The sequence below is a fragment of the Cloeon dipterum genome, chromosome 2 (genome assembly GCF_949628265.1).
Source record: "Cloeon dipterum chromosome 2, ieCloDipt1.1, whole genome shotgun sequence".
NCBI classification, from domain to species: Eukaryota; Metazoa; Arthropoda; class Insecta; order Ephemeroptera; family Baetidae; genus Cloeon; species Cloeon dipterum.
In genome coordinates this window covers 24,896,760-24,919,912 of record NC_088787.1, presented here as the reverse complement: position 1 = coordinate 24,919,912, position 23,153 = coordinate 24,896,760, and the positions used below count along the sequence as shown (strand labels likewise).

General features: G+C 39.0%; 2 protein-coding genes across 3 annotated transcripts; both read left to right on the top strand.

Moving 5' to 3' along the window:
- Positions 1-4,282: 4,282 nt before the first annotated feature.
- On the top strand, positions 4,283-22,892 carry LOC135936097 (diacylglycerol lipase-beta-like). Of its 2 annotated transcripts, XM_065478783.1 has the most exons (13): positions 4,283-4,521; positions 14,426-14,552; positions 15,655-15,912; positions 17,572-17,690; positions 18,177-18,416; positions 18,824-18,961; positions 19,017-19,242; positions 19,953-20,220; positions 20,519-20,630; positions 20,917-21,009; positions 21,069-21,223; positions 21,519-21,786; positions 22,344-22,892. In XM_065478783.1, exons 2-13 carry the CDS (start codon positions 14,458-14,460, stop codon positions 22,541-22,543), a joined length of 2,172 nt encoding a protein of 723 aa, XP_065334855.1. In that variant the 5' UTR covers positions 4,283-4,521; positions 14,426-14,457; the 3' UTR covers positions 22,544-22,892. The 2 variants fall into 2 exon arrangements, with proteins under 2 accessions (XP_065334855.1, XP_065334856.1); XM_065478784.1 differs by lacking the exons at positions 4,283-4,521; positions 14,426-14,552; positions 15,655-15,912 and adding an exon at positions 17,167-17,510.
- Positions 10,304-12,848, top strand: LOC135937258 (uncharacterized). Its single transcript, XM_065480371.1, has 3 exons — positions 10,304-10,845; positions 11,094-12,265; positions 12,352-12,848. The coding sequence occupies exons 1-3, from the start codon at positions 10,356-10,358 to the stop codon at positions 12,715-12,717; spliced, it is 2,028 nt and encodes a 675-aa protein (XP_065336443.1). The 5' UTR covers positions 10,304-10,355; the 3' UTR covers positions 12,718-12,848.
- Positions 22,893-23,153: the final 261 nt, after the last annotated feature.

The following is a 23,153-nucleotide window of genomic DNA, read 5'->3' as shown; positions in this document are numbered from 1 at the left end:
ATCTAAAGGTTAATCAATTTTTACACATTTTTGCTGCTTCTCTCAAAGTAAGTTTTCTTGCTGTACACTTTTGGATATGATATTTTTCACAAGTCTCGCATTTTTCTTTTAAGGAATAAATTTCCTGAGCCAAAATAGCGTCTTTGACCAGCGGTTGCTATCTCAATTGCTCAATAAATTAAAACCTCGGATATCAATGTGGGATACTTGAAAAATAATAAAATAAATTAGTTAATCCTGAAAATAATGAAACATATTATACAGTTTGCTTGGCATCGATGTGGCGCTGGTTGCTTAATTCAAAACAAATTTTGAGACTGTGCGTACAAAGCGGAGCAGGAAACATCATTGTTAGACAGAATGCGGCAGAAAAAGTCTTCCTGCAATATTTTTCTTCTAGAAATTTCCAAATGCAATAATCACAACATTTTACATGAATTTCTAAAGAGTAAATTATTAAATGAAATTGCTCCGTCAGGTTATTTTCGAAATTAAAAATACATAACACGCCACTGCAAATTGCTTCATTTGTTTGTAAGCTGACGCTATTTTTCCGTGTCTTCACTTTCAATTACGTCATAAATAAGAATCATGTAATACTTATTCTCCCATTGCAGAGGTTCTTTCTTCAAGCTCTCTGCGCCTATAACAGCTATAATATTCATTAAATAAAATTGGTTATTTGAAATCCCTGGTATTTCCACTTCATTCGAATCATCTACAATAACCAGTCCAATTTGAGTAAGGAATTTGCATGTCGAGTTCAGCATTAACTGGTTCAGCATACCTGTTTTAATGAAAATAAAAAAGTTCCTCCAACAGCAAAATAACGTGACCATTTAAGCACCATTTCCATGTTCTTTGTAGATTAAGAAGTGCATTAATATAAATAAAAATACGAAATTTAATGACAGGGAAGTTTTACTTTTAGTTTGAATTTATTATTGCTTTTTAAAAATATATTATGCTACTATTTTTGTTATAAGTGTAAAAATGAAAACATGACTATAATCTATTTCAATTATTTGCAGCAAAATGAAATCGAAGCAACAGGCTTTTAGCGCGGACCACTGTTCAATCAGTAACAGTTTTCATTACTTGGAACACTTCAGTGCGAATATAGCCATCCACTGCTGAATTCTCCACCTTCGCCGCGTTTCAGAAAGGCCATTATTGAACTTTCTCCAGGTAAGAAATAATTTGTTTTCACTTACAGTGTTATTCTTTACGGGTGTCTAGAGCAAACGGTTGTTGAGTTCCTCACGAATTTTGAGAGCTTCTTTCATCTGTCAAAGCTTGACCGTGTATTTAACTGCATTTTTTTATTTCAATTAAATTTTGGTCATATTTTTTTCAGAAAATGCATTTGGTACTATTGACCAGTCTGGTTTTACTCGGAGTTTGGACCGAAGCGTCGTCCTTTAAGAGAAAATGCAGCTCGATTGAGCAGGCCAAAGCCTGGTGGCTGGAAATTCCTAAATTCCCTTTTGGCCGGAGCCTCTTCGACGAAGATCTGCCCGATTTGGAAACAGAAAAATACTTATTTTTCGAGATGTTGCTCGCTGATTGGAAAGCCGTGGATAACACGACGGCAGAGTGGTTCCTGCACAAGCACGAGGCGCTGGAGGAAAATGCAGAGTTGGAACAATCAGACACGGCTGAAGGCCAAAATTCCGTGCCGATCAAGGGCTTCATTCTGTTCAGCCCGGAAGTGAGTCGAACCTGCGTCGTGCTTTGGGATGAATGGAAGAGAATGAAGGTCACCTTCCTCCAAGTTACGTCCTTCCCGTGGTTGTGCGAAATGTTCCTTCACGTGTCCGACCTGAGCGGCGGGCACGCTTCGATCGAGCCCCTCGATGACAACACCGCCGAGCAAGTCCGGCTGCGTATGCAAGAGCTTCCCACGTACCAAACTGTATTGTCCAAGTACGCCGAGGCAATTGCAAGAACAAAAAGAGCTTACGCTTCTTTCGACGTTTTCTTAATTTTCTCACTCGGATTAATGCTATTTTTTGGCTGTTATTTTCTGCTTCAAATTTTCAGGCGCCGAAAAAATGACGAGCATTCTTTACCTCTCAGAGATGCAGTTCGGTCCAAGAATTTTTAAAATTGTATTTAATCCCGTGTATATACCAAAGATAATATTGTAAATTTTTATTAGCACTGCTTGTTTCATACGAACAGTGCTCAATATCAATAGCACGTAAAGTCGTCTTGTCATTCCTTTCAGAAAAATTATTTAAAAATACCTTTTCATGAGATACGTTCAAGTTGTATAATGTTTAAAATCCAAATTTAAAAACTGAACAAAAAAAAATAGATTTTTTTATTAGATTTTTCCTGCTAAAATTTAAAAAGGTAGGGGAAAGTTATTTGCATTTGAAATGGGCGCCTGAAATGAGAACAACTAACTTATGCAGTCCGCCGAACGCCGATGATGCGCCGGTTGCCTCGCTTAAAAGTGATTTTTGCGGTAGCAGAAATTTGAAATAGAACAAGGTAAAAGTGAGTTTCTCATCGAAGCACATTTTTAGTCAAGCCTAATTTTGTAAAGGAAAATTAACAAAAATATAACCTATAAAATATAGTCACGTATAACGAACCAATGTAGTGGAATTAAAATCATTGGCATTAATTAAAGGCTAAGTAGTAGTAATAAGACCAAATTGATTTGTATATATCATTCCTTGTATTCCTTATTCAAACCATATTGTATGAATAAAACCCCTGATCGCTATTAATCAGTAGGTTAGGATAGAAATTGACGTATTTTAATAAGTTGCCCCTGTAAATATTGACTTAATCAAAATAAAAAGCTTAAACTAAAAAAACTTAACTAAAACTCAGGGTAAAGGTAGTTCAGGTGATCCAAAAACTGGTGCTACCTATAGCTAATGCTTTTGCTTCGATCCTTTTTCGTATGAATTTTAAATGTTTGGTTCTTAATGGAAAAAAATAGTTTAAAAAACATTCATTAAATTTTATCGAAGCAAAATAGGCTCTGCCTACAAATGATAAAGTAAAGAAACAATTTGTATCGTGTATAAATGCGGTCTCCATTATCATCTGTTGGCAGCAGAAAAGATAATAAAATTTGTTGTTTATTCTTGCCAAAGTCGTACATTTAAGAACCCAGTTTGTTTAGGTTGCAACTATGAATCATTTAAACCTGTTTTAAAGTATCGACTTAAACTAATTAGTGAGTGAGTCAGAGCTATTTTATTAGAAGAATGCTGGAATTAAAAGTCACCTTAAACAATCCTCTATAAAAAACATAACACAAAAGCAAACATTGTAAGTGGGAACAAGATATATATGATTTATTTAAATTAAATTCACTCTGCGCGGATTTTACTCAGGAGGAGATAAAAATTAAAAATTCATTGAATAATAAAATTAAATAAATGAAATTAATTAAATTAATGCTTCTTAAATTTGTTTAACTTTTTCATCCTCCTGAGTTAATTCTGCGCAGAGCTTGTCCAGTGGTAAATAAAAATTCCGTTTTAAATTATCCTGCATGCTCGTGTATGTCTTTTAAACCAATCCTTTATCCCCAGTTAGTTGCTACTTCGAAGAAATAGAAATTACTCCTGTGTAAATAAATAATTATAGTTTTTTGAACTACAACTACGTATAAAAATAGTCGGGCGATTTTCAATGAGTATGAGAATTATAAATAATTTCTAGATCAAATTAAAATAAATGCGGAAGTGAGAATTTGTAAACTTTTACGTGACTGTAATTATAGTTGTACAGTGATAACAGGTGTATAACAGTATTTATCTTTAATGATATGACTGAATTTCGATATAAAAATATGAGATAAGTGACGATAAGCATTTTAAAGCGGTTTCACTATTTCTTGGAATGTGAGTAATACTTTTCGTCTTATATATAACTCTGATCTTCACGCAAAAATCACATTAAGATATTTTCATTGACGTACGTGTGCGCAGTATTTATTTGTAGCATTTATAGTTTTGGGGTTATCTTTACGACCGGCTTATTTACTTCAAAGAGAATTGTTTCTTTTCTTTTTGGTTATTCTGAGACCGGTGAAAAAATGTACATGAATGTAAACTCGAGAATTCTGAATAATTAATTTTCATTAATTTGTAAAAATAATCATCAGATTGCACCAAAATTCGAAACCATCCTCGGCTCTTCGCATTATCGAACCGCCCGGAAGATGGCGTCCCCGACCGGCTGCAAGTGGGCCTTTCTCCTGTTTAGTGCGCTGCGGCCGCCGATGTGCGATCAGCGAGAGAGCGAGAGAGAGAGAGAGAGAGATGTGAGCGAAGAGCAGGAAACGAGGCGGCCGTGATCGCGGCTACGACTTGTTGTTATTATCGCGGTCGCCGTCGGCAGCCAAGCACTGACAGCGTTGACCCGGAGGTTCGTCCGAGCCGCAGTTCACCGTCCGACAGCTGGGTATCGTCCGACTGAGTGAGACACGAACGAGAGCACCGCACGACATGAGGCGAGTCCAGCGGCTGTGATCGCTGTCATTTTAATTCGGTGAGTGCGTGTGCCGTTTTTTTATTTTCTTTTTAGTCCTTTCTATTTTGTGGGAGCTCGCTATTACTTTCGCCGTCGCGAGAAGAAAGGGGCGTGCGTTGACAGGGCCTCGGGCTGAGCCACCTTCACTGGGATCAAAGGGTCAATTAATAATTTAAACACATAGGTGCCAGTCACACCTGTTGATCACCCCTGCTCCGTCAGGGTGGGTGGGGAAGCAACCTGTTTGCTGATTTTTTTCTCACTGCTTTGGCAGTCAGGCAATTAGCAGCAAGTCGCGAAGCGCTGGTGCGTTGACAGATTCTCTTGACACGAAAACCGAGTTTGTTTGTTTAGGATAATAACATATCTCTCTCTCCCTCTTTTTATATTCGTTTGAGGAAATTTCGCTAAAGACCTTGGCAACAGAAATGGGCTGGACCGCTAAAGTCAAGGTTGTTTCCTAGGATAGTTGCAACTATGAAATTTTTAAACCTGTTTTAAAGTAAAAAGTAAACAAGAATAAATTAATTTCTGATGAAATGATAATGAAAAACATCTCGACTGAAACCAATTAGTGAGTGAGTCAGATCTATTTTATTTGAAGAATGCTGGGATTAAAGGTCACCTTAAACAATCCTCTATAAAAAATGCAAGCATACATTGTACGTGGAAACAAGATATTATGATTTATTTAAATTAAATTCGCTCGGCGCAAGTTTCACTCAGATGAAAAATTAAAAATTCATTGAATAATAAATTAAGTTAACTTTTTCATTTCAAAAAGTTCGCAATTATAGCTATCCATCCTTCTGAGTAAATTCTGCGCAGAGCTTAAACTAAAATTTCATTAAATTACCTTCATGCACGTGTATTTCTTTTAAACCAATCCTTTATCCCCAGTTAGTTGCTACTTCGAAGAAATAGAAATAGAAATGACTCCTGTGTAGATAAATAATTACTGTTTGTTGAACAACAAACTGTCGGGCGAATCGATATTCAGTGAGTATGAGAATCATAAATAATTTCTAGATCAAATGAAAAGAAAAGCGCAGAAGTCAGAGCATAGAATAGAAACTGCTATTTATCTCTCGTGCACGGCTGGAAATATATAAAAGTTCATTCATTCTCCTTGCGAGTTGGTTTTCAAGGCGCGAGGTTGATGCATGGACAAAACGTGCGGCTCGCGTGCGCTGAATAAAGCTGGGGCTTGTTCGTCCCTCCGTTGCTCATCTGTGCGGCAAATTATGAGATTATGCGCGCTCAACTGCGCGCTTTTCCTTTGAGGACGCGCTGGCCGAAAGAAAAGCAGTCGCCGGCCGAATTTTCCACGCGGCTGCCGATTCGAAACTTGCTTTGAGCCTTTGACTTGCGTGAAATATAATTAATCCTAAGCATTGTAGCTAGACTAAACAGCACACATTATAGCAACCTTGCCTTTTTGCTCCGTGTTTTCTCATTCTGTTAGCTGCAACGAAGGTGAAGGGAAGGAAGGTTTTCTCGTTGATTACTTTTTTATGTGATAGATCTAAGATCTATACGCATTACATCGTTTAAAAGCCTTGTATGTGACTGAAATGAAAGTGCAAGCGGTTAATTACCAAGAAAAAAATTAAATATTGACTAAACGGTTAACAAATCTCTCTTAACAAAGCATCAGGAGACGTTTGAAGGTTTCCTAACGACAAGTCGGATGATATTTTTTCTGCTTGCTCAATAAACATACTTAAATTTGACATTGCAGTGATGTCATGAATTAGGCAAATTTTGTGGCGTGACAGTTGTACATTAATTTTTTTACTTAAAATATTCTTACAATCATCAGAGTTATTAGTAAAACAAAACAGTTAAAATATATTTTGTGTTGACCAAACACATTTTTTACGATATCTCAACCTTAACGTTCTAAAAAGCTATCGCGTCTTAGTATTCAAATGCTAAACAACAACAGTAAAAATATGGTAGTATTTTAGGAGTTCATTGATCTCGATGATCTAATTTGAATTATTATAAAAGGCAGGACTGTGAGTTTTAGCAAACTTTTTAAGATTAATTAGTTGATAATCGTAGATTTCGTGCACCTCAATAAAGTCTTTTATTGTGTTTGTTGAAAAAAAAATTCTTTCAAAGGAAGAATTTAACTCATCATTGTGACAATTTTGCACTTTAAAAAATTGCTGTTCAAAATTGTGAATTGGAGCCGGTAATTTTATTACAAAATATCATCAAAACAATTTAAGATTGATATCAGTTGGAAAAAGACGTACTTTTAAAATAGTTTTACAAAAAATTACAGATACCATTAGTGCAATTTTTCCAGCGTTTCCTTGTCTTATTTTGATATAAAATGATTTCAGTAATATTTCAAGTACAGAAAATTTGTAATTTTCACTAACTTGTCCGATGGATTTCATAAATTATGAATCTCCGAATTAACAAATAGAATTCCGCTCGAAGTATGTGTTTTTAAGCTATACCCTTGTTCTATTTTGAAAGAAAGTTCTAGGTTTTAACCTTACTATGACAAGGTCTAAATAATCAAACGTGTAAATCAGAGGCAATTTTAATTTGTTCATTTACCGGGCCCCTTCCACAAAAACTTGGAAGAGCTCCGCCGTTTCTAGGTATGCTAAATTAAGAGATTAAGTTTCAATGCAAAACATTTAAAATTAAAAAAAATGGTAAACCTCGGGGAAAACTAGCTGAATTTACTTGGTGTCGGGGAATTTATTTGTTTGCTGCCTTGAAATTTTCACCCGATTCGTCTAGTCTTGTTCAAAATGGAGCCATTAGTGATCTGCACAAGGTATAAAAATGCTACTTCACGCGAAAGTGCGTGTCTTTCTCTCATGACTTTGAAAATGGTAGAATAATGTCGTTGGGGAGGGCTGCTAAATTCGCTTTATTGCTCTGCTCTTTCCTCTCGGCCCTTTCGCCCTGGAAAACAATTTGCCGGCTCGCATTGACGTCATCCATCGGCTGCATAATGTGAAGAGCGCTGGGGGTGCGCGTGGAAGGTGCACTTGGCGAGGCGGAAGGAAGAAACGCCGGCCAGGCCGCTTATAAACACGTCGTCGGCCAGTCCACTCTTTATTATTTCTCACGAGCCGTTTCCTCGCTCGGCGCGCTCGTTACCGCTAACACTGGGATGAGTTTGCTTTGCTCGCTCCACGAAGTACCGTCGACGACGGATGATGATGTTCTTTTTACCGCCTTTCCTTCGCCCGCCAACGCATTTTTTCTCTTCTAATTATACCTGTACAGTTGCACTCGTTTCGCAAATAAAAACTGCTGAACCCAAACTGCTCTCGAGGACATCCAGATCGATAAACTAAAATTGGATTAAAATAAAATAGCTAATTCTGCCGGACCAAACTGCTACAAGTTGTGTTATTGTTATTTATGTATTCTTATTTGTATGACTTTGGCAAGAATAAACAGCAATAATGAGGATGGGTGGATTATCTTGTAAGTATAAAAATTGAAATACGTAATAGTGCAGTATATCCATTTGTGCAATTACTTTGAATAGTTTTCCACGTGCGTATGTATAATTTAATTAAATTTTAATAAAAATATTTCATCCAAATTTAGACACTATGATTTTTCCAATTAGGGTTAGATCACAAAAGAAATTACAGAAATTACATTTTTCCATTGACAACTCTAATTTATAATTGTTGGTCTTACAATTAGAGAAACGAAAAACATGAAAAAATAACATATTTCCTATTTAAATTCTTGTTGTTGCAATATATCTATAAAAATTATTGTAAAACCCACCGCAGTAGTTTTTCGATTCGATTTATATCTCCAAAACAAGTCCTTATATAATACAATTTAAATAGAGCAACTCAAATTTTGTAGTGCTAGACCTCGCGGAAACTCATCCATGCTTAAAATGCTTATCTTTAATTACAATTATTTTCGAATTCTACTTTTAATGCGAGAGTGGAGTAATGTTTATAAAATGTTGCGCCAGATGAAATTTTAATTATTCAACTCTGAAACCGAGCCAGTTGGCACCTGAATTACACATTCATATTTTTGTCCTGCAAAGCCAAAATTGCTCGTCGTCCTCTAATCCTCTGGGCTGCCGTTTCACTGGTCAGAGCCGACGCCCTTAATTACGGCGTTGTCGCGCGGTTTTGCATATTTCATGAAAAAGTGAATATATTAACACGCACGTCGCACTCATTCTCGGCGCGACCGAGTTAGTTGTTGAGTCGGCGAAGGTGTTTGTTGCGAGGCAAAAAGGAATTCGGCCTGTGCGGTTTCGAGCCTGAGCGAACTCTAACGCAAGCAAGGTTCTGCTGTGGTTACGAAATTGCTATTCGGCGCTTGGCTTTTAAAAGACGCGGAATCGATCAGCTGAACAATTTGTGCGTCAGGTGCAGCGCGGGTAATTGCTTTTGGAATCCTGCACTCTCATTGCAATGTAACTGCGCTTTCTCTGTTCTCCGCGACGGCTTTCTCTTTCCTCTTTTCCGACTAGCGATGCAACAGTCTCAATTGAGCCACGATTGTGTGTGCGAAGCTTACGTTTCAAAGGGAAAATCGCATTGCATCGCTTCTTGGAAATTCGTTTAAATTGCAAATAGACGTTTCCGTTTTACAAAGACGATGCATTGCGTAACATGGGAGAGCGACTAAGAGAAAAATATTAGCCTCGTTCAGTCCTAGTAAACATACATTGTTAGTCATTTTTGCTCCTTTGAAACGAAATATTATATAACATGTATAGAAGCCAATCAACTCACTCAAAGGAAACTCTTGTACGATGCTACATTTTGACAAGGAGCGATCTTATTATCTTTTTAATGCGTGGCTTTTAAATATTTGGAACATTAAGGGTCAGAAGAAAGTTATCAGCTTATGTTTTTTTTATAATATGAACACCTTTTTAGAAAAAAATCATGATATGAAAGATAGATAGTAAAGCGGATGTTGTGTCATAATTCTTTTTTAAACTATATGGGACTTATTTGTGTGATAGAAACAGACTCTCCAACAGAATGTATTTTAAGTACTTAAAATCGTTGGTTTTTATATTCTCATTGATTGCATTTGTACTTTTCAATAAATGAAGGGTAAGAGAAAAGTTTTTAATTTAATAATGTTTATAGCGAGTTATTAGGGTCCAAAGAATAAAATTCCAAATTGATTCGACCTGTGCTTCGTTTAAAATCGAGTTTTGTTGGCAGTGTGCGTTCAGTCATTGTGATTTTTAAACAGAGCCTATTTAACGAGATGAATCGATTGGTTTGTTAGTTTTCATTTCCCGGAAAATACCGTAAACTTAAGACTTCTCGGTCTGGACCAATGCAAAATTGATCATGAATTCTATATGTGTATCATAATAGTTTTTCAAAAATTGTTAGCCGACTAACAAATAAATTAACTTCATTTTTTTACTAGGAAAATGACTATGAATATTTTAAAATGAATTTCAGATTAATTAGCCTCTTATTTTAGAAACAGCAGAAACTACAAAAAAAATCGATTATACATAGTTAAAGAAACAGGAAAATATGGAGCTTTCAGAATGATGGACAGTTTTATAAAATTTGCGGAGCCCAGAACAAACCCGTTTGGGAAAATTTTCGGAAAGTAAAAAATGACACTTTGATCTGTTCGTCTCAACACTTTTCAATGGAATATGTATAAAAATTAATTAAGTTATTACGTTATTACTGTCAGTGAAATGTTTGTTGCAAACCATTGTTGCCTAACGATTTTTCCTTCTGATTTTACACAATATAATTTAACAAAGGTGCCTGTGATAGTTAACCAACAATTCATCCAGGCTTTTTGCGATTGTCTGCGCAAATTTTGATTTAAAAAGTTCTCAAGCGATGGAAAAGCAGCCGAAAAGCGCGCAGAAGAGTCGCCATAAGGTGAAGAACGCCGGCGACAGATCTCGCATGCTGAAGATGAGCAAGTCGAGCTCAAAGGCGTCGCCGAGCAAGTCACTGCCACAGCAGATCGAAATCAAACCCAAAGATTTCATTTGCCCATCGGAAGCCAAACAGAGTCTCACAGAGGCTTTCGAAGAAATCAAGTATCAATGTGCCACCTTTAAACCTGGCGAAAGGAGCCAGTTCGCTGCCGAAGACGACGTAAATCCAGTCGATTCTGACCAATATTTTTCCCTTGCTGGCACTGACGCCGAAAATTCCTTTGAGGAGGAGGAAGAGGAAGTTTGCGACTCCATGGAGGTGGCTGACACTACTGGCGACACTGAGGAGGTCGTCCAGCTGGATAAAGCAGAATTGGAACGGAAAGAGTTCTGCAGTGGTGATTGCGTTGACCAGCAGCCCGTCAGTTCAGAGGAGTGTTTTGAAGGTGCGAGATGAAATTAAAATATTTACCGATAAAATCAACAACTTTAAGATACATAACAAGTTTTTGTTTGCTATAAGTTTTGAAGTGTTTTAATTATATTCAAGTTCAACAAACTCCCGCACATTCATATTTTTCTTAGCTTTCACCATTCATGAAAAAAAACCTAATATCTAAAATATCATCCAATATGTTTTTCCCACATTAGACTTTTTAACTGAACTGGCACTTACAAAATATCTCAAATTCAGAGCATCAGTGCGTAAACAAGACTGAAGATACAGATACCCTTGAGGCGGCCCCTAACAAGCTGGAGTCATCAGGCGAGACCGCTGATATGGACATGAGTGACTCAGCTGTGACAGGTCGGATTGAGGTTTGTTCTGGATCAGACAGAATGGACCAGAGCTCGTTTCTGGCCGAGGGAGACTCGACTGACTCAAGTTGGCTCATCAACGAACCAATGCCTTTATGGCCTGATGTTAGCAGCAGCGACTACACATACGATTCACCCACGATGCATATTCTTGCTACCTTGAAAGTGCCTGTTCTGCTTCTGGAAACTGAGGATGAGGACAGCTTTAATGCTCAGCCTGACCTTGAAAATCAGAAGGAAGAGGATGATTCGAAAGAATTGAGTTGGCAGGAGAACGAAATTGAGGACAGTGTCAATCAGTCGCAGCCGGAAAATATAGAAAGTTGCAAAGAAAATCCAGTTTCACAGCCCGATTTGAAGGACCTTGAAACTGAAGCCAAAGTAGAGTCAAGTCTGCAGATCAACCAGGAGATTCCGGAAAAAGAGGAAAGTTGCAATGAAATATCAGATGCGCAACCTGATCAGAAAAATTGTGAAAACGTTGTGGGAGACGAAGAGAGCTGCCAGGCTACCTTAAAAATTGAGGAAAAAGAGAGCACTGGCGAAGAACAGCCCAAAACTGGGCCCATTTTGATCAATCCAGAGAGTGAGACCAGTTTGAAAGGGACTCCTCTGATCGACATGGACCTATCCAAATCTTGTTCTGTCTGTGAACCAGCCATGACAGTTTCCAGCTTGAAACGGTCGTTGACAACTCCTAGCCCAAGGAGCGTCATTGCCAAAACTGTCACGAGCACGCCTGAACCCCAAAGAGGCAAGATTCCCGAAGTGATCTCGCGCTACTCAACCCCAAAGACGCGTTCCCACCGTGACACACCTCAGCCCAAGAGTAAGTTACCGCGGCTGACTGCCAAGAACAAGTACAATAATGTGAAGGCCAAAGTGGACTCCAATCTGATGAGCGGAAAGAAGTCCTCCATTTTGAAGAAACAGGCTGTCCAGGAGCAGCCAAAGGAGCTGGCGGTTTCTTGGGGAAAGCCCATTGAGCAGTTAATACAGCAGGACAGCGGAGAGCCTGAGTTAAGCCTGGAGATGGAAACTCTCAAGGTGATTTCAGGAAACAGCCCTGGACTGATTTAAAGCAAACACTTTATTTCTAAAAATTAATACTAAAATGTAGATGACTATTTCAGGAGCCTGAAATCGAGAAGTTGGAAGAGAAACAAGAGGAAAAAGTTAAAGAACAGGATTACAAGCCAGAAGAACAACAGGCCAAAGAGGAAAAAACAGCAAAAATGGTGATGGAAGTGGAGAAGGATCCCAAAGCTCTCGAGGACGATTGGCAGTGGGAAGTGTCTCCAGCTGAACTTCAAGCTGCACCTTGGCCTGAGGAACCTTTGGAGCAGCGTCTACGTCATGATACACCTGACGAGAAGAACAACGGCAAGGTGCTACTCGGCGTCGCCGCCATTGCTGTGGCCGGCTACGCAGCCTACTCCAACTGGGACACCATCGTGAAGAAGTCTGCGGCGCTGCTTGAGTATTTGGCTCCTCGTTAGTTTCCGTTTTATCTGTTGAATAAATTCGTCAAGGTTAAATTTCCCTGCCACAATGAGCGAAGGATGATGCGGCGATTTACAAGTCAAAGTAAAAGATTGAGAAAAAGTCGCAAATGTGCCTGTCATTCCATCAACCTCGCATTGCTTATGCACGCCTCTCATCGGCTCTGCACGCACGTCACTCTTTTTTATTTTGATGCACATCCGTGTGCGCTAGGGGGTACGCAGAGTAATAAAGACAAGGTTAGCCTGCGGCCAGATGTCCGTTTTTCGGCGAAAGCTAAAACCGAGCTTCAAGGATAAGTTTGACAGCTTTTGAATTGATGGTAACATTTAATTGCGCCAAAATTACTAATCGAGGAAAATTAAAACAATTAATTGACCAAACGCAGCACACTCATTTCGGCAGTCAAATGCAGAATAAAGCTGAGTGACAGCCAAAAACTTTTATTTAAGTGATCTTAACTAACTGTACCAAAAAGCTTTTGGGCCAATCCAGTTGTATTCACTAATAATTACACGCATGATGAGATAAACCGGAATTTTCGCCAGCACTTGGGATGGTAAAAATTTTTTCTGGTTTGCCTCAGGCGTGTTCGGCGGCCTTGCGTCGCCAGACGATTAGTTTTTCCTTGCAAGGCCGATTTCATTAAATCGGCACGCACTTTGCTTATTTAAGGCGATTCACTGCACCACGTACTCACATTAGACCTGAGGCAATCTCTAATGATTATCGAACAATGCACAGAGATGCGTTTATTCTTTTGTTTGCCCCTGACTCTGAAACTAACCCCGCATCAGCGCGGCACGCAGACGAGCGGCGGTAATTTTGCTCAGATAAAATGAATGACAGCCTTCCAGCTGCTCACTTTCAGCATACACTCTCGTTAATTAACCTCAATGTAGGCATAACCAGCGTGTACTAGTATTAACTTAGGCGCCGGCACATTTCTGCGAATGAGAGCAACCACAATAGATATTCGTGGAAATTTTAGGAGATATTCCTATGTGAAAATTATTTTTCGCCCCTCTTCGAGATGAGTTTATAAATACTGTTGTTTAATTTTGTTTAGTAAATTAGATTTTGGGTAAATATTTTTCTATTATTAGAGATATGAATCCATGACAAGGTAAACTCGACAAAATCAGGACACAATTAAAAAAATGTTTGTAGAAAACTTTTTTCAAATAATGGAATTCTGTCAGTGTTTGAAACGCCACTTTTTAAGTATCTTTATATTTCGTGCGAGCTAGAAATTTTCGAATTATTTGTAGAAAACAATTGGTATTTTGCGACACGAGCCTAGCAGACCTGAAGGTGACGTCCAAGCGTTTTTCCTTCAGCATGCTAGTTACACAGCCGCGCCGTAGAAGCTAATTTTCTTGCCCTTGCGCTTTTGCTTTGAAAGGATAAACATCAGCTCCGTAGCACGAAAAAGCAAAAACTCTTCCGATCTGAACACAACGTGGCAAAATGCAAAATTACGCGATCCTCTGCCGGTGAGGCAATAATTTTTTTCGCGACAAAAGGACCTTACGCAATATTTCGATCTCGGCGGCGCAAGCAATTGATGCTGTGCGCGGCGGCTCGGTCGGACACACAAATCGATTGCGCGCGGTTTCATTGAGACGCAGCTCGGTCAGCGGCACGTCGAGTGAAATGGAATATAGCCGCTTTGTTTATCCTCTGTTCTCGTTTTGTTTGCAGGACACCGCCGGCCTCGGCTGCGACAGCAAACAATGCCGGCGCTCAAGCTGTTCGGCAGGAGATGGCTACTTGGCAGTGATGACTTTGTCCTGCCGGGGGCACTCGAATTGGCACTCAAACTCCCCTGGTAAGAATCTATTTCAAAATGAAAGGGAAACTTCTAAATCTAAATACTGCTTTAATTTGAAATTATCATGCTGGCCTTGAACTCTCTGGTCGATTTATCATTTTGCACAGCCTAACGCTGCAGTTTCTATGGTAACCAAATCTAGATCAATTTCATTTTGTAATATTTGCGGTTAATTAAATTGATACGCTTGAGGATTTGGTAATAAATCTATTGAGTTCAATTTTGTGCAGCTGCCTTGGTGAGTTGCAAGGTAAATTTCATACATTTACAAGTCCAGTCAATTCTGAAGAAAGCTATGATGTGGAATGTTTATTCATTCAACAAGTTGGGTGGTTCATTGAATTTAGGGCTACGTTATGTAACAATTACATAATTTATGAGCTATTAAAATCTACGGTTGCATGATTCGTAATTATAGCAACGATAATGCATGAGAGTGAGAGGAAAGCTTGCAAAATGATTTCATAATTATTTTGCACATTTATTTCACCTCATAAAATTTGTACACGTTTCATTTTATTGTGTGGGGCAAAATTTTTGCAGCTTGACCTCCATAATTTTTTTAAAGACTTCATCCCTAAAAAATGATAGAAATTTATAATTTGTTCTGTAAATTGACCGTTACAGGGGAAAAAATGAACAAAATTTTGCATTTTAACTTTGACAAATAGGGGTTCAACGAATTTATTGTTTATGGGCTTAAGCAAAAATTCTTCACTGTATAATGTTTATTAATCAAATCTGGACCCAGTTTCAGTCTTTGCAAATTTCTAAAAAAAAGTATTTCTCTACGATTTTTTGCTTGATTTTGATCTCTCTTTTCGCGATCTATCCAACGGTGTGCAAATTATGAGGTAAATTTCCCTCCTGCCGATATAAATCAGGATTTTGAAAATTGATGACACAATAAGTGCTCGCCGCTTTTGATTAGCGAACAAACCTTGTAAACGATTTTCTCAGAATCTGAGAAAATTCTAACCCGATTTTTACGGCGCATTTTAGGCAAAGATGGGTATGATTTGTTTCAATTTTTCAGTACTACAAAATCCACTTTAATGCCATCAAGCTAATTATCGGCTCTATGACCCTTTCTGCGCAGGCTGGGCCTGATTCTGGTGGTGGTCGTGCGAGAGTGGATATTGTCGGACGACGGGTGTCCCAACCTGCCGCCCCTGGACCCGGTGCTGGCCGCAATCAGGACGCGGCTTGTCGAGCGGCTGCGCGTCTACGTGTTGGTCAGCGCCCTTCTGCTGTTGACGAGCACCATCACCGTCGCTGTGCTCATCGTCCACAGCGCCCGCGGCTCTCCCATCGAGGAGGATGCGCGCAAAAACGTGCCATATATACTCAAATTCAAGTAAGTTCACGTGACATTGACTTTTTTATCAAATCCAGGTTCAAATTTTTACTGACTATGGTTTATTTACAACCTTTTTAAAATTTTCTCTTGCAATGACCCTGTTCAAATTCCATTTGCTACACTCATGTTTCTACAGATCAGTTTCACCCCTCGTATTCGCACAGGCGTGGGTTTGATTAAATTTAGAGCGAGCTTTGTATAAACACCTTTCGCAACAACACGCTGCTCTCTATTTATTTATATACCGAGTTGCAAACGAGAGAAAGACGGTCAATTTTGCATTTGACACGCCGTGGAAATGTATGGCAGAATCGGCGATAATTTTCCTTCATCTCGCAGCCTTGGCCGGATCGAGTGTCTTTACACTCTGAGTCTCCCACTAAATTTCCCTGCAATTGCATCAGCACGTGCACGGTGGCATTTTTCTCTCATAATACACATAATCTGACCTGGCTCGCATTATATAACACTCGCGGGGAGTTATTATCTCTACTCTGTTGCTGTCGAGCGCACGAGTGCATTCATAAACTAGTTCGGCTCACTACTTGTGCTCTCCTGAAGTGCAACTCCTGAGAGTTCCAGTTCAGTTTGAGCTCTGACGAAAGTTTAAATGAACGAACGCACTCTCCTCGTCTTGATTGAAAAGTTTGAGAACAGCTCGAATGGAAGATGGCTCCTAACCAAATTTTCGCAAAGTATCAAAATGCAAAACTTATGAAATCTGTGATCTACAAAGGAAATCTCTGGAAAAATATTCGCATCGCGAGAATTTCACTTTAACTTTGGTTACAGTTCTTTGTCAATTTTGGCAGTATTGGAGGTGTGGTCCATTTTTTAATTATTTTTATTTTTTTATCAGTTGATATCAAAATAGCTTTCTTGGTGTATAACGAGCGGTCTGTTTATTTTCCGTATCGCTGCAGAAATTTCCTGCTGTGTTATTCTCCACCCGCATATGGGACAGAAAAAAATTGAATTAGGGCAGCAACCAGTAGCCGATAGTAGTTGAGCAGGAAATTTCTGTAGATATACGGAAAATAAACAGCTTGTGATACATCGAGGAAGCTGACATAAGTTATGACACCCTCTTGTTCTTTCTCTGCCTTCATTGGCATCCATCAATAGTTTTTTAGACAGCTTGAAACTCATCTTAAGTCAGCTCAAGTCTGGTTCAGTAAAAATTCACCAATATTTGCATTTCGCACCTTTTGAGTTATTTTTTGATCGTACTAGGTGATCCAGACTAAATGGAATTAATGTTTGCAACATATTGTGAGGGGGTGGACGGAGAGGGAGAAGTTGGCCCTCGATGACGCAGTCATTGCGTGTTTGTTCAAGTTGTCGGCCTCTCGCTGGCAATGCGGACAAACGGCTCGCGTCGAGCAAAGGACGACCACCGGGAGATAAAAATAGTGAGCGCCGCCCTTCGACCGTTACGATGACAAACTACTGCCAAATGGGTCAAATTCGGACAACGTGTGAAATGCCTTGGATAATAAAACAAGCTAGACTTTTGTAATGTGACGCCGCTATGTCCGCATTGCGCTGCACGCACAGGTTGCGGACGATCGGGCGCCGTCGTTGCGTATTGGAAAGCACGTGCTTGAAATGTCAATAAAACAGACGAGTTTGTTAAATTATGAAATGTTTTTACAGATTCTCTCTGATGTTCCCTGAGCTGATCTGGAACATCTTTGGCAGCCTGTGGGTGTACGAGTTGGGCGAGGTGATGCCCCGCTGCCCTGGCGAAGCCTTCGCGTCCACAGTCATCAAAGGTCGGTTTTCTTCTCACTAAGAAAAGCCGTTTCCTCTCAAAATAAAAAAGCGCATTGAGCGAGCGGCTTTCCACGCTACGCTAGCTCCTTGCGAAATGCCCATCTTTTCACTTTCAACCGCGCGCGTCATGACTTCTGCTTCTGTCTGATCTAATCGAAGCAAATTACGCCGCTAGTCTGAAAATGGAATCTCTTTCATGATTTATCTCGTATGCATCTAATTGTGCTTTTAAGTTTCTAACTTTTGTTCATTATCAAAATTTTATGTGTCTCGAATATAATTGGATTCTCTCTTTAAACTCCGTAAACAACAATTTATGCAATGCGAAAATAGCTTAAAATTTAATTTGCTCAAATTACTTCATTAATTAGGTTAATAGGACCGGGATATTTACCGAACGAAGTTAAAATTTCAACTGCAAGCAACGCAGACTTATCCTTTAATATACCTGCGGTCTTTCTAACAAATCGACTGGCATTTCTCAGGCGTGCTGATCTTCAACTGGGTTTCGCTGACGGCTACCCTATTTGGCTTGGCGTTGCTGTTTGACCCTATGGGCTCGTCCAGGTTCTACGCGCCCTGCGATGGCGGCACCACCTGCGAGGATCACCAACATGAGCGGTACGCGGAACGCAGCCGCGACATCTGGCTGCGCCGCTTCTCCTGGCTCTTCTGCTGGATGCAGCCTGACGAGCATAGCAGAACTGCCTTCAACGATGTTGCTGGTAGGACCTTCCGCCACTGCTTGGATATATTCTTTTCCTTTTGTTTACAAAAATTATGCACTTTGATTTCTGCAGATAATTTTTACGCTGTAAGCATGCGAAATTCTAAAGTGAAAGAATTGACAGAGTCTGAAATCGGTGTCACTTTTTAAGATATTTGCAGATTTTTCTATCAAATAAAAAAAAATTCCACATCATGTTTTTTTTAAACTTAAAACATCTAATTTATGATTAAGAATGTTGAATATATTAGCCAAACTTAAAACTTAAAAAGGCAAATATCACAAACAAATTCATTTCCAATTTTAATGTTGGATTTGATCTTTTCTTAAGTAAATTATATTTCAATAAATTATCTATTCTTAATGAAATAATAAATTGATAAAATTGTTGTTCCTTTGCGCCAGGTCTATTCAGCGCCCTGTTCCGCAGCACAAACCTCGTTCCGTCGGACGTAGCAGCCGCCTTCGTCCTCCTCAGGGTCAGACAGAAACAAGAGGTGCGCTTGCAGCGCGAGAAGCTGGCCGAGAGCCGCGGCGACCAGGGCAAGTCCACACGAATTTTGATTTTTACTTCTAATCTGACGAGTTTTAAATACAGAGTGGACGCAACATTTTCCAACGCACGCACAGGGTATCTCGGCACCTTTAAATCTTGACGAGGAGACGCGAATCATCGGTGCTCCCGACTGGATGAAGCTCAGCACAGCCAAGCACTACCTTAAATTCTCAATGGCAGCTTACGGATGGCCGCTGGTCATGTACCTCCACTGCTTCACTGGTTTATTCCGACTGCTACCATACATGTCCTGTTGCGGTTGCATCAGGTTAGACTTTAATTTTATTCGCCCCCACTTGTTTTGTACTCCCGCTTTGCAATAACAAAATCAAACGAAAATGTGGTCAGGTAAAACCATTTTGTTGGGAAAGATAATTTTTATTTGATATATTGTAGTTTTAATTTTCCCGAGACTTCATTTAAAAAAAGAGACCATATCACTCTTGTGCGAATAAGGAAACACTGCGATAAACGAATCAACTTCTACTGATAAAAATAATCAAACTTTGACTCATGTTTTAAAGCAAATGCGAAGTGAACGTATATCTCTTCACTGTGGTGTAGACTCATCTTAACGTATTTATTCATCAATTTAATAAAAAAAACATGAACGAGAGAAATTCAGTGCAGTATAATATATTTTAATTTTTATAGCTGTCACACACAAAATCATCTGAATATTTTAAATATTAGTAATTTTTCTGGTGTTTCTAAAATTAGCCGTAACAACAGGGATGTGATGTTGGCATATCTTCAACACACAAAATCATTTATAATTAATTGAGAAATACAGTCTGGATGTGATGCAAGGGAATAAAATCAACTAAATATTGTTTAAAATCTTAAATCTATTTTCTCTAGTTAAGGAAAATTCATCTTAATTAATCTTAGGTATTTCCAGCTCATTAATTCAAGTTATGAAATGTCTCAGGTCTAAAAATAATCTAAAGATCTGACTAACTTTCACTCCCATTCCAGGTCAAAGACACCAAGAGTGGTGGAAGACAACTGCTGCCTTTGCAATGTGGCCGGCATGCGGACGCTCTCAGGCGTTCCGTCGCACGACATTCTCTATGCGTCGTTCCGCAACAGACTGTTTGAAGTTCCTTTCCTAGTGGTGGCCGACCACTCAACCAAGAGCATCGTCGTGGTGATGCGCGGCTCCATCTCGGTGCGTGACATCTTTACAGACTTCACGGCCGCTTCATACGAGCTGGAGGCACCTGAGCTGCCCCCAAATTGCAAGGTAAGGAATTCAACACTGGGAATATTTTCAATCCAAAGGAGCTGGATTTTCGAGAATAAATTTCACCAAGCTGATTGGTGAAAATTGGCTTTTATCAACACTGGGAACAACAGTTGAACAAATGATTCCCCCACCAGCGATATAATTTAAAGATCTTACACCTTTCAAGCCATGAATAAACTCCTCTAAACTTCTCCAATAATTAAATAAGGGACCCAATTTTGGTCCCGTTGCCTGGTTGAAGCAAATCAGGTTTAAATTCAGAACACTTACAATTACTCACTTTTCTCGCATTCAGGGTCACAAGGGAATGATCCACGTCGCCCAATACGTCCTGAAGACCCTGGAGCAGGAGCATGTTCTCACCGAGGCGTTTGATAGCTACCCAGACTATGAGCTCGTTCTCACAGGTAATCATCATATTTTTCTAGTAATTTCAAGAGGTTATTGGTATGTGCTCCTTTTGGTAAACCAAAATTTTTATTATTTTCCACCACATATTTCAGGATAAGTCATTGCATCTTATTTAGAAGAAGGGTAATATTTCCTACTATTTTATTTTTTATGAAGCAAAACTGAATAAGAATATAACCTACCAAAATAAAACAAAATGCAATTTAATATTGAGTGAATATAAAAAATATTTTAACTCCCATATTTCAATTTGTCAAAACACAGTTTTCGTTTTAATTTCAGGCCACAGTTTGGGTGCTGGAGTTGCTGTCATGCTCGGTCTGATGTTAAAACCGACCTACCCTAAGCTTAGGTGCTTTGCTTTCGCGGCGCCAGGTACTTTGGTTGACTCCCCAATTTGTCAAAATACTCATCCTATGTGTCTATGATTACAGGCGGTCTTCTGTGCCCTGAAGCGGCAGTGGCCAGCGAGTCATTCACCCTGACTGTCGGCCTTGGCGACGACCTCGTCATGAGGCTCGGAGTGGACAGCATTGAGAACTTGAGAACTGACCTTTTGACTGCAATACATCGCTGCGTTGAGCCCAAGGTGAATTTAGAGAAAATTCAATTCATTTTCACTAAAAATGAAATTGCTTCATGTTTTTCAGTCTTTAATATAGACAGTGTATTTTAAAAAGAATCCTTGAACAATTTAAATTTCAGCATGATCACCTTAAAAATAAATGAAAATTCAAATATTGAAAATCTTTGCATTAATTTCAATTTCTTTCTACTTCAAATAATATGGACACTATGATCAAGGATATCTTTTAACCATTTGAATAAATGTCATTATTTTTACCCATTTGAATAAATTTCATTATTTTAATTTGAAATTTCAGTACCGAATGCTGGTGGATGGGTTCATGTATGTGCTATTCGGAGTGCCAGACAGAGTACTGGAGCGGACTTGGGAGAACGCGAACGCAGACGAAAAGCGGAAGAGGAGATCGACCAGCCAGTACCGCACCATCAAAAAGCTTGTTATAGGTCCCGCACATTCCATCGAGGCGTCTCGCCTGGCGTGCAATGTGGCCAGTCGCCGCTTTTCCGAGCAGCGCCTCTACTCGCCTGGCAAAATTCTGCATATCACACGGTGCAAGAGCGCAGGTACAAATTTAACAATTTCGTCTTGTCAGACATTATACACAGGCATGCAGTTTATTTCAAATTTAATTTATAAATAACTCGTACTCATGCACAAAATCGTTTTATTTTTTATATTATAACTTACCGCTGTGAAATTACGATATTTTTTCTGAGCTTCCGATCCTTGCGGGACCTTCGAATAAGCAAGAATCATAATACTCTAAGCAATTTGAGTAATTTTCTCAAAATTCAGGCCAATTTTTATATCATTAGAAACCAACGTATCTTATTTTATTTAGGTGATACCTTTGAAGGTGATTTGAAGGCATGTGCGAACTTGTATTAAAATTGCAAAAATTTGTTCACTTTCATCTTGAACAAATTGGTCTTAGAATCTAGTTGGCCACGATTTTTTTTCTAATTTTTGCCAATCTTGTGACCGCAAAAACCTTACAACAAAAAGATCAAAATCTGTAGGCCCTTTTTATTAAAACGTTAAATCGTTTCAGTAATTGAGGTATAGAGAACAATCACTTAGTTTGTCAAGATATTGAAAATTATAATAATTTGTTTTTCAGGGCCGAACGGAACCGATCGGCGGCGCCACCACGAGCTTCGATGGGCCAGCAAGGAGCATTTCACGCAGCTGCGCGTGATGCCGCGCATGATCCTGGACCACCTGCCCGAGAACATTCTGGCCGCGCTGGATGACCTGCTGGACGAACACGAGCAGCGCGTGTCCAGTGGCCTGGAGAGCGTCGAGGTCTCCTCCTCGTGAGCGCTTCCCTGCTTTGTTTTTATAGAACTGAATCTGACAAGAAACCTTTCTGCTTTACTCTCTTTTTACGCTGTGACCGACCAATGTGAATTTTGAGCATGACGAAGAGTGATATTTTTTATATAACGCGTACGCATCGTCGAATGCAGTGCTGATTTTTAGCTGTCGCAACGCTACACATTCCCTCTAATCTATTTATGTGAACATGCATTCATGTCTATATATTTAGCTATTTATTATTGCATTGTGAGAACTGAGAACGGATATATTGTTGAATTTTAATACCAAAATGTTTTGTTCCCTGATGACGTTTGTAAATGTTTTAAAATAAAAAAACAATTAGATTTTATACTGTTTTTTATCCTTCGATCGTGTATGTTACAAGAGCAGCAACCTGCACACATGACAGAATACCCAAATTTCCTCAGAGCATATAATTGAATAATTTAATTTTTGTTTGAATACCTCACTTCTAGCTCGTGAAGATAATTTGAGTTTAAAATATTAAAATATTTGAAGAGTCCTGGGGCTTAAGTCGTAGCTATAAATATGCAAATATATACTTCAAAATTGTGACTATTTTTATCTGAGATTTAATTTGTCTGGAAAT

Excerpts from the sequence above, each read along its gene's own strand:
- LOC135936097 (XM_065478783.1), top strand. The coding sequence starts at position 14,458 with ATGCCGGCGCTCAAGCTGTTCGGCAGGAGATGGCTACTTGGCAGTGAT. Across the intron at positions 17,691-18,176 it reads CGCGTCCACAGTCATCAAAG|GCGTGCTGATCTTCAACTGG; the intron begins GTCGGTTTTCTT and ends GGCATTTCTCAG. Across the intron at positions 18,962-19,016 it reads CGAGAGCCGCGGCGACCAGG|AGTGGACGCAACATTTTCCA; the intron begins GCAAGTCCACAC and ends TTTTAAATACAG.
- LOC135937258 (XM_065480371.1), top strand. The coding sequence starts at position 10,356 with ATGGAAAAGCAGCCGAAAAGCGCGCAGAAGAGTCGCCATAAGGTGAAG. Across the intron at positions 10,846-11,093 it reads TTCAGAGGAGTGTTTTGAAG|AGCATCAGTGCGTAAACAAG; the intron begins GTGCGAGATGAA and ends TCTCAAATTCAG. Across the intron at positions 12,266-12,351 it reads TGGAGATGGAAACTCTCAAG|GAGCCTGAAATCGAGAAGTT; the intron begins GTGATTTCAGGA and ends TGACTATTTCAG.